The 12,191-nt window shown below is 38.5% G+C and overlaps 1 protein-coding gene across 1 annotated transcript; it reads right to left on the minus strand.

Moving 5' to 3' along the window:
* Positions 1 to 3,024: 3,024 nt before the first annotated feature.
* LOC123665856 lies at positions 3,025 to 10,820 on the minus strand (the record flags this gene model as incomplete). Its single annotated transcript, XM_045600091.1, has 4 exons — positions 3,025 to 3,903; positions 9,468 to 9,697; positions 9,752 to 10,231; positions 10,700 to 10,820. Coding segments are annotated over 4 exons (1,590 nt in total), but the record flags the coding sequence as incomplete, so codon positions are not given.
* Between the last annotated feature and the right edge of the window lie 1,371 nt (positions 10,821 to 12,191).

A 12,191-nucleotide genomic window follows, 5' to 3' on the forward strand; every position in this document is an offset into this window, starting at 1 on the left:
AAGATTCCGCAATGCTTGAAGACAAAAGTTTTCGAGCAATGCGTCCTGCCTGTGTTAACATACGGAGCCGAGACGTGGACACTGACCAAGGGACTGGTCCACAAGTTTAAAGTCGCTCAACGTGCAATGGAACGGGCTATGCTTGGGGTCTCCCTCAAAGACAGGATTAGAAATGAGACTATCCGCGAGAGAACGAAGGTAACCGACATAGCCCACAGAATTAGTAAGTTGAAGTGGCAGTGGGCTGGTCATCTGTGTCGCAGGACCGATGGCCGTTGGAGTAGACGGGTCCTAGAGTGGAGACCGCGTCTTGGCAAACGCAGTGTGGGACGTCCTCCGGCCCGTTGGACCGACGATCTACGTAAGATTGCCGGTGTAGGCTGGATGAGGATTGCGGAAGACCGGGATGTGTGGCGCGAACTTGGGGAGGCCTATGTCCAGCGGTGGACTGCGATAGGCTGAAGTGATGTATATGTATGTATGCATATGTATGTATGTTTGTAGAAATTTATATATGTATTCTGATTAAACGTTATTACTATTGCGCAAGCCCGTTACACTGCTAGCTTTTTTCTGTTGGGTAATCTGAAGAGATCGCTATTTAGTGATAAGATCGCCCAGTGCACTATAGAATTAAGGTTTGCTATGTATACTATCTTTAGTTGCAATAAAGTGGTTTATTATTATTATTATTCATTTATAATTACCAAACCTTACCTTACCTTATCTTTACTCTTTTTAATACAATAAAAATTTCAGCTACTGTCATCCAAATTGGTTGTTTTATTTTTATTTATAAAACAAAGTTCTTGTTGATAAAATAATTGTTTGCTCGCAAACGAAAAAAAAAAAACCGACTTCAATTACATCGGCAAGTAATACAACGTAGATCGACGAAAAAATTGTCAAGTAACTACGCGTTATCAAAGATTACTCAAAAAGTAGTTATCAGATCTCAATAAAATTTATATGTGACCACTGAAATTATTAAAATCGGTACACCCAGTAAAAACTTATTGCGGATTTTCAAGAGTTTCCCTCGATTTCTCTAGGGTCCCATCATCAGATCCTAGTTTCCTTATCATGGTACTAAACTAGGGATATCTCCTTTCCAGCAAAAAAAGAATTATCAAAATCGGTACATCCAGTAGAAAGTTATGCGGTATAATACAAAGTAGGTCGACGAAAAAAGCCTCAAGTAAAAACGCATTATTAGATATAACTCGAAAAGTAGTTGTTAGATCTCAAATAAATTTAAATGGGACCAACTGGCACACACAACCTTTCGATTAAAAAAAAATTGTCGAAATCGGTCCACACGGTCAAAAGTTCTGATGTAACAAATATAAAAAAAATACAGTCGAATTGAGAACCTCATCCTTTTTTGAAGTCGGTTAAAAACCATATCCAGTCACTTCAGCCTATCGCAGTCCACTACTGGACATAAGCCTCCACAAGTTCGCGTCAAAAATGGTGTGAACTCATATGTGTCGCCCATAGTCGCCACGCTGGGCAGGCGGGTTGGTGAGCGCAGGGCTGGCTTTGTCGCATCGAGGACGTTGCTGCCCATCTTCGGCCTGTGTATTTCAAAGCCGTTGGATGGTCATCTCGTCATCGATCGGCTTTATAAGTTCCAAGGTAGTAATGGAACTGTGTTATCCCTTAGTCGCCTCTCATTACACCCACGGGAAGAGATGGGGTGGCTATATTCTTTATTGCCGTAGCCACTAGCCTTGCTAAGTTTATGTCAGTGAAAAGAATAGAGAGATATATATCATTTTGATTTTAGGATATATATCACTCATTTAGCTCTTCAGCTCATTCAGCTCAGTGAAATAATTTTATAATGCAACCAAAATGCAACCTAACATTGTCAACAAAAAATACTTTTTCGCTTGTTCAAAGTAAGGCGATCGAGTCTATGACCTTGTGAAATATGAATCGAAAAGATACAGAGCCATAGCTAACTATCTCTCTCTTTCGCATGATAAACGCCATCATCCGATCAAGAGGCTCACTGGCTCCGTCTCGTTTACTTCCGCTCAGTACGTCAGTCTCTCGAAAGTGAATCATAAGCCTAGTGAGCTGGAGATATAATTGAAACGCAAGAGAGACTAGCTCACTTGATATGTTTCATTTGTCACTCACTCATAAGTTACCCAAGTCTAGTAGCCACACAGCTTGGAAACCCTAGTCTATACGACACTTTTTGACATAGTGCCATACAATAAATACTATATTGAAGAAAAAAGACGAGCGCCATCACCGAGAATACATACATCTTATAGAGGAATGTCAGAATCCATTGAAGTGAATAATTATTATAAAACGTAAATAAACAAAATTTTATTTAAACTTAGGTGGATATTGTGACAAAATTTAATTGAAAAAATAATTAAAAAGTTATCATCATAACGATAAATAAACTCCCTCAAATTCGGTCTAATAGATTTTATTAAATTATATTTACATCATTTACAGAAAATTCATACAAAATTTTGAATCTAGTAGCTATAGCTCGGAAATTGAAAATATTCATTGATAACTCCCACCCCGGCAATCTTTATGGGGGATGAGTTATCATAAAATCCGTTCATCAATCACTTCTACATCACATATAGGAGATTTCATCAAATTTGGAGTCAATAGGAGCTATAGTTTAAAAATGGAAATTTTCCATTGTTAACGCTCGGTGGAATTTCTTAAAATCTTTTCTTAGCTGACCTCGACCCGGGGAAAGGAATATTCCTACCAAATTTCAAGTCTCTACGTCTTATGGTGCCAGAGATATCGTGATGAGTCACTATATAGGCGGAATTCTCATATATATATAATTCTCGTGGCACAATGTTAGTTACAATACTCCTCCGAAACGACTGGACCAATTTTTATAAAATTTTATCTGCATATCGGGTAGGTTTGAATTCGGTCAACATCTTTTTTTCATATACCTAAGGTATAAGGGGGTTAATAACAAATATGGCAAAACAACGTTTGGGGTTCAGCTAGTAATATACAAAATTATTTAAATTTGTTCCTATTTTAATAGATAGTCCATTACAAATGTTATTTTCGATGGTTATCCCCCGATAACCTGCCGATTTAAAAAAAACTTGTTTGAAGAAAAGGCTTATGTAAAATATTTTACCTACTTCGATCGAACTTTTCTAAATTGAACTTATGGTTCCTGCCACTGCAGTGAGCAATCTCGTTGCGGGGACCAGGGATGACTTCGCATGCGTAACAGTAGAGCAATTTGTCACGGGGAACTAACAAATTTCTTGCGCAAAATTCAATATAATAACTCTCATGACTCTCTCCTTCAATGTGTTTAAAAATATTTCTATCATTGTATATCAAGTCTACGTTACATACAATACAAGTTACAATATTTAATCTTTCAGTTTTCTTCATTTGGTAATGCAGATTTGTTTTTGCTTCAACTTTAGTATTGTTACCAGCTTTAGTTTCTCGTAATTTTTGATTATGTGATATACCTTTTTTATGGGCTGTGATGTTTTTCACATTATTTGGAACTTCAACTTGACATACCGTACATAAATACGAATTTGGATTCAGTTTCACAGTTTTATTACTGTTTTTGGCGACGGAGGAGCTGGTACTCGGCACAGGACTGTTTCTAGTTCCTTTATTTACTGGAGCCGTGTTCCTATTTGCGCCTGTTGAACTTTTATTTTCATCGCTGTTTCTAACGTCGCTGCATTTTGTGGAATTATCGTATTTCTTATCTTCATTACAGTTATCATTATCTTGGACTGTTTTCCTACGTTTATACATTATCTTGTTTCGAAAGTTTGTTAGATGATCCGTACTGTTCACATGTAAGTCATATTCAGTAATATAATCGTTACACAGTACGCAGTGGTGATGGGTGCTGTTGATCTGAAACCAAAATTAGAATAAACTATGAGTATATGAGCTTCATCTTGTAATATCCCACTGCTGGGCATAGGCATATAGCGGATATATTCCATGATACATGATAACAACCGGGACAGATGGCTTAACATGCTCTCAGAGGCACAGTGGGGAGACCCACAAGGACTAACAACAAGAAGAGAAATAAATATTTGTATAAACACGAATATCTACACCGAGTGGGAGTCGAACCCGCGACCGTCAGTGTTTATGCGCCGCCGACAATGTACACCCACCAATACACCAGAGTGATCTAACTATGAGTATTCCATGTCTAAACTATGAGTGATGTCTGAACTAATATTATTACAATGAATCGCTTCAGCCTGTATCCCACTACTGGGCATAGGCCTCTTTCCCCATGTAGGAGAAGGATCAGAGCTTAATCCACCAGGCTACTCCAATGCGGGTTGGCGGATATATTCCCTACTACGAGTAACGATCGCTATCAGGTGTACATGATAACAACCGGGACCGACGGGTTAACGTGCTCTCCGAGGCACGGTGGGGAGACACAAGGATTGCACAAACACCCAGACCACGGCAAACACCTGTACGGCCAATACAAATGTTTGTCATGTGTTTGGGATCGAACCCGCAACCGCCAGCGCAACAGGTACAATCCATGACTGTAACCGTTGCGCCAACGGGGCGTGAACAATGAATATCTTATTAATATTTCGTAGTTCTCTAACGTAACTCCGCCGTTGACGGTCCCAAGCCCGTATGTGAAAGGAGGAGGGTTGGCTGAAGAGAAGAGACCCTACCAGCCGTAAAAGGGTCAACGTCGAGCATCGGGCGACGGTAAATTAACCCGACAACAGACGGCCTAACCAGCCTGACCTGCTGAAGGTAGGAAATGACCTTCACACCCCGTCACTCTGTCATAGAAGCGGGGGTCTTGGCTTAAACGCCCGGATCAAGAGGTAGACAACCTCCATAAAAAGTTACCCCAATCCTAAGGTGGGACACGTGCCGATAGGATGCATGGCTTGCGGGAGGCAGGTCTTTAGCGCCAACATTGGAGAACCTGGCGAACACCGTTGTATGTAGCCCTCTCACAGGAAAGGCGTCACCCTCGTGAGAGACCTCTTTTCGTCCGTACTCGTGGGAATCATATGGATAGCTCTCAAAATATAAAAACCCCTAACACAGATAAAACACGCAATTTAGTACAACAACAATTTCATCTCAGTATGTTCGAAAGAACAAGAAGTAACTCTCTCGGTGCAATACCTGCAGAAATCAGAAAGCCAGTAGTTAAACAGTCAGGAACTACTGAACAGACAATAGAAAGCCAATCAGTCTCCAGTGACCAGGAAGATACAAACAAAAATGAGTGGCAGAGAGATAAAATCCCTGCTAAACCAAAAAAAAGGAAAGATACCAGCCCAATGGACAACACAAACAAAAAACAAAAGAATATTTCTGAATTTGTTATACCAACTCGGAACAGCTTTGAGATACTTGATGATGTAACCATCGGTGCTCAGGAAACCAACAAACAAGAAAAAGTTTATGTTCCTAAACCCGAGCCTATATTTGTAACAGGCGTTATTAACATCGCGTCTCTTAAGGAAGTACTAAACAAAATTCTAGACAATGATCTCTATATTATGTCCACACTTAGATCTGGACACATAATAAAAATCATGCCAAAAGACATCCAAACATACAAAATTATTAGGGAACATTTCATCGCCAACAATATATCACACTACACCTACCAGCTAAAAAGTGAAAAAGCTTACCGAGTGGTTCTGCGAGGACTTCATGCTTCAGAGGATACGGCAGAAATAACTAGAGAACTGGAACATGTTGGGCATAAAGTAAGACAAATAGTCAACATTAGACATAGATCTACAAAAGAACCACTTCCCATATTTTATGTAGACTTGGAGCCACAGCACAACAATAAGGAAATATTTGAACTCAAATATTTAAACCAAATGAAAATTAAATTTGAAGCACCTTATAAGAAAAAAGAAGTTATACAATGTAAAAGATGTCAGAGGTTCGGCCACACAAAAAATCAATGTTTCAGACCTTATCGATGCGTCAAATGTGGTAATGAACATCCTACAACAAAATGTATAAAAAAGCCTGACACGGAGGCTACCTGTGCAAATTGCAATGAAAAACACCCTGCCAGTTACAAAGGATGCAAAATCTACAAGCAATATAGGGAAAGAATATTAAAAGCTGCTCCTAAACCTAAACAAAAACAACCAATAATCAACCTCGACAATAACAAAATAGATAATTCCATTTCACGATCTCAATTCCAACAAAGGAATTCGAACAAAACCTATGCTGAAATTGCTAAAACAGGACCACAAACTCTACCTGCACAAAAAAATAATGATTTGAATAACATGACAAACAACGATTTCAATAACCTCAGTACTATTATGGAGACTATGCTGGAAAAACTACAACATACAATGATTACAGTAGTGGAAAAAATGATGGACAAAATGTTGGACCGCATGGTCCAGTTAGTCAGCAGCCTTATAAAGAAATGATCCTGAATCTCCGAGTGGTTACTTGGAACGCCAACGGCTTGACGGACAGACGTCAAGAATTAGAAACTTTCCTCGAAATTGAGAAGATTGACATAGCACTAATCTCAGAAACAAGGCTCACAACTAGGTCTCACATCGTTTTTAATAATTATAAAACCTATACAACAAACCATCCCTCCGGAAACAGCCACGGAGGAAGTGCAGTTATCATTAAGAACAATATCAAACACTATTTGAAGGAAGAATATCGCACTGAAAAAATTCAGGCCACAACCATAGTTGTCTTAGAAAAACACAGCGAGATAGTTTTCTCAGCTGTCTACTGTCCCCCAAGGCATGCAATCTCAGTTCAGGATTTCAAAGATTACTTTTCTACTCTTGGATCAAGATTTGTAAGTGCTGGTGACTGGAATGCAAAACATCTGCACTGGGGCTCCAGGTTGACTACCACAAGAGGACGGCAACTACACATAGCAACACAAGACATGAAACTGGACTCCTGGTCTGGAGGAGAACCCACTTACTGGCCTACTGACAGAAATAAGATACCTGACATGCTTGACTTTTTTATAACGAAAAACATGGATGGCAACTACATAACAATAGAGCCCTGCACCGATCTCACCTCAGACCACACTCCTGTAATTCTGAATGTTAATTCTACAATTCAATTAATAGAGCCTTCCCCAAAAATATATAACAATAAGACCACGAACTGGGAAAAGTATAGAGAAATAATACAACAAGAAATAAATCTTAAAACAAAAATCGAGACGGTGGAGGGTGTAGAGGACGAGATTGAGAAACTCAACATGCTAATACATAGAGCAGCCAACTTAGCGACCACTAAACGAAATGGTCAGCCACCAAAAAATAACAACTATCCAAAAGAAATAAAGGAAAAAATCAAGAAGAGGCGACAATTAAGAAAGGTCTGGCAAAACACAGGTTATCCGAACGATAAAACAGCATTTAATAAATTCTCCGATGAACTTAAAAAACTAATCAACAGAGTGGAAAACGACAAAATTCAAAACATGCTTTCGAACCTCGACCCGACAGCTGACACAGGCTATTCGCTGTGGAAGGTCACCAAAAACATGAAGCGCCCAAAAGCACACATACCTGCCATCAACAACAATAAGGGAGGATGGGCTAGGTCTGACCTGGAGAAAGCGACAACATTTGCGGAATACTTGAGCAATGTATTTAATCCACACCCAGAGGGCTACTGTAGTACTGAAGAAATAAAAAACTATCTTGAATCTCCAAATCAACTATGCTTACCATTGCAAAGTACCAGCCCTAAAGAGATCTTCCAAGAAATTAAAAAACTGAAGGAAGGGAAGGCGCCCGGGTATGATCATATAGATGCAACACTTCTGAAGAGGTTTCCGTACAAGGCAGTAATGAAACTTGTCCACATATTTAATGCTTGCCTAAGATTCGAACACTTTCCTGGACAGTGGAAGATAGCCCAAGTAATTATGATTCCCAAACCTGGTAAACCTCTAGATCAAACAAACTCATACAGACCCATCAGCCTGTTGCCAGTCATTGGAAAACTGTTCGAACGGATACTTCTAAACAGAATAAAAGTACACTTAAGTACCGTACTACCACAGCACCAATTCGGATTCCGTGAAAGTCATGGCACAATCGAACAAGTTCACCGTATTGTTGACATCATTAGTAGATGCTTAGAAAATAAATTATACTGTTCTGCAGTGTTCTTAGACATTGGCCAAGCGTTCGACAAGGTATGGCATGAGGGCCTTATATTCAAAATCAAAAAGTCACTACCACACTGTTTTCTTCAGATACTAAAATCATACCTCGACAGGAGAAGCTTCCAGGTAAAATGTAATGATGACAGCTCTGAGCTCTATGAAATCAACTCGGGTGTCCCCCAAGGTAGCATATTGGGACCTATCCTGTACCTCGTATTCAATGCAGATATTCCAACAGATGATCGAACCATTACAGCGACATACGCTGATGATACCGCCTTGCTGTCTTCTCATAGCGACCCAGTAACTGCATCACACACTCTGCAAAGTCATCTAAATAAAATAGAAACATGGCTTAAACAATGGAGAATCAAAGCAAACGAAACCAAATCTGCCCATGTGACCTTTACTCTTAGGAGAGATACTTGCCCTCCGGTTAAGCTCAACAACAAAGAAATACCTCAAACAGATAATGCAAAGTACCTGGGAATGCACCTGGATAGAAGGCTCACATGGCGGAAGCACATCTGGGCTAAAAGAAAACAGTTGGATGGGAAACTTCGTGATCTTCACTGGTTAATCGGACGAAGCTCGCAACTAAATAACACCAGCAAAATGTTGGTATATAAAGCAACCTTAAAGCCTATCTGGACTTATGGGATACAATTGTGGGGAACTGCTAGCAGGAGTAACATCGACATACTGGAAAGATTCCAAAGTAAAGCACTAAGAACCATGTTCAGTATACCGCAATGTATTAGCAACAAATACATGTATCTTGACCTAGGCATAAACACTGTTCGTGAGGAAATAATCCGGGCAAGCCTGAAATACCAGGATAAACTAGCAACTCATGCAAACGAACTCGCACGGGCTTTGAGTGGAGAGGGTGGACTGCAGTACTGTCGACTGAAAAGACAAGGCGTTCCCAGTCTCGCCCGAAGATTTGTAGACTGAGCCAAGAGGAGGGTTTGCTGGAATTTTCAGCGATTAATTGGCTCTCGATGATAACAATAAGAGTATCGGGTAGTTCCAGCCAAACGAGTGGCTTATTGTTTTCGAACAGATTGCCATAAAGCAGAAAATACATCAAAAAAAAAAAAAAAAAAAAAATATTTCGTAGTTCGTAAAGGTTCTTACAGAATGAAAGATTGTGAAACTTGTACAAAGTTGTAAAATTTCATAAGTCGTAACAGTTTTTTATCTTTGCGCGTTTGGCAGTCTGCGAGGCATGGCAACGTCTGTCAGGTGATATATTTAATAAAAACCTTACCTTACGAACGCAGTTCTTGTCTAGCGATTTTTGACGCAAATTTTGACCATGAAGCTTGCTGTCCACGTGTAACAAACGGTTTTCTCTCACAAACATTTGATTACAGATCATACAATACTCGGATGTAGCACCAGTTACTACAATAGCGTCGTAACACATTTCGGTAACTCTGAACTTGTTGATATTTGGACCATCAACTACTTCTAAGAAAGCATCTTCGTCTTGTAAATCTGACGATGGACATAAGTTATTATTTAGTTCATCTGAATTTAAAATTGTATTATAATTTTCAGTGTCTTTCGTTTCTTCCGCATCTTCTTTCTTTATGATCTCTCTTCTATTTGCTAATACAGTTTCTGTAACATTTAGTTCATCGCAAACAACATCTTGTTCAAAAATTTGGCTTTCTTTTACAACTTCTGTTTTTATATCTTTCGTTATTTCATTATCTTCAGTAGTGTAAAAATTTAGAAAATCCTTTAAGAATCTTTCCAAGAAAAGGGAATTTCTGTGTCCTGTTGTCTGTTTGTGTGACTTTTCATCCTCGCTGTCGATTACGATCGAGCATTCGGTGCAAAAATATTTGGAAGAAAGTTTTTCGTTACATTCATTGATATCTTTCTTGTTCACGTATAACTGGAGCCTTTTTAGCGCAGTATCAGCTACTTTTCTGTTGAATTTGTGTCGGAAACCTTTTTTATGTTCGTTTAAATACCCTTTCGGCACATTTATATCACAGATATGACAGGTAACGTTCTCGATAACTGGAAACAAATAACGAGACTTAAAAGAAAATGATTTGAATACAATTTCGCACCAGTAAAAAAATAAATGACACGAAAACCAATTTTTGTCATTCTTTGAGGGCGATTTTTTTTCCGAATGTTCCCAATCGGTTCACAATCAAAGGAGTTTTGCGATATTCCTTTAACATATAGGTAAGCGACGTTGTATTGATATAGAAACGGCGTTCATTTAGTCGCTTATTCGACTAAGCGACTAAATGAACATCACATTTGTGGCTTCCCTTGCTTTCTGTAGGTATTTACATAAATTGGTTATTAATAGAACAAAAAAGAGGACTATGAATCCGCCTAGATGATGTTCCTTTAGTGAACCGATATTAACGATACTTTGGGGATTAACAATTTATGGCATCAAGTTTATTCTCGGGTAATCCCCCTTTTCTCCAGGGATGAATGAAAGTAAGACGATTGCTATTTCAAACTCACCTTCTTTTGAGTCATAAGATTTGATTACAAATTCATAATATTCGTTTCTTCTCGAATCTAAATTGCTCTTACTCCACAGCGGCACAGCTCCACCGTCCCTGTCTGTCTGTGATATTGGTAGCAAATTTAAATCCACAGCGTCCAGTGATATCACGTAGCTTTCATTGTTCGACTCTATTCTATTATCTAAAAAAAAAGAATGGGGATCTCAACATACACTGATAGTTATCTATTTACTTAAAAAATATTATATGTGTTTATAAAATTGTGTAAGTTGTGTTATGTTACGAATATCTAAGCATTTTTTAATATCATATCAAAAATCGACCGTTCCAGCGGGGATCGAACCTGCATCTCCGACTGACCGTGTCGGTGCTCTAGCAATTAAGCTGTGGAACGATGTACTCGCTAGATAGAAATTTTTGATATTATGATTTTTATATTCGGTTTAAGCGAACACAACACGATAAAATCGTACAAATTTAAAAATATATATTATAGAGGATAGACATCTGCTATATATTACAGAGCGTAGACATCCGCTAAGGACGGATTTTACGTAACTCGACCCATAAGGGGGTAAAACGGGGGGTTGGAAGTTGTATGAAAGTCCTATGTTTTTGAAGTAAGAGACTTAAAATTTAAAATGTAAGCTTTATAGACGGTGAAAGGGTGTCAAAATAATGTATCTTTAGAAATTAACTCTCGTTTGGGGTTAAAACGTGGGATGGTTGGTTGACTCACTCATCGTGTAATCTCCGAAACTATAACACCTACAAGCTTGAAATTTGGCAGGTAGGCTTCTTAAAGGGCGTAAAAATCCTTTAAGTTTTTAACACTTAACTTCACTACAGTTAGAAATTTACTAAAAATAAATATCTGGTGAATAAAATGTAATAAATTATAGGTTATAATTTTATGGTACGAAATTTTTTTTTTGTGTATATATACATTGTAAATACTACTTTTGAGAGATAAAATACAGCACAATTTAATATATGTGCTTATAAGTTATTTAACCATCATAGCGTTGTAATAGTACACCGTTGTAATAGTTATGTAGTGTAGTATCAGCCATATAATTACTACGGAGCCCATTCTAGAGAAGCCATAAAATGTGTACCAAAATCTCTCCCCCAATCTCTCTTAAAACAATCTACCCCACCCCGTAGTAGTATTCGGTCATAGGTAGGTTCGGTATCAGGTAAGTTCGGGGTCTACACAAAACTGAAAAACATGGTAAGGGGTCTACTAAACAAAAAGTTTGGGAACCTCTGATTTAAATGAATTTCAATGATTTGAAGTTCACTTTAGTAAATCTTACTGTTATTAGGCTCGAGCGCAATTTTCAGCCACAGATTATTTTTATATTTAAGGTCTAAATATTTTGCGTTTGAAAACTTCTATAAAGCTGGGTATGTTCGTACACACTCAGTTATTCGTCGTCCATTTTCGATTTGGATAAATGAACGCACTTCCATACTTAGGCTCT

Source organism: Melitaea cinxia, chromosome 25 (assembly GCF_905220565.1).
Source record: "Melitaea cinxia chromosome 25, ilMelCinx1.1, whole genome shotgun sequence".
NCBI lineage: Eukaryota > Metazoa > Arthropoda > Insecta > Lepidoptera > Nymphalidae > Melitaea > Melitaea cinxia.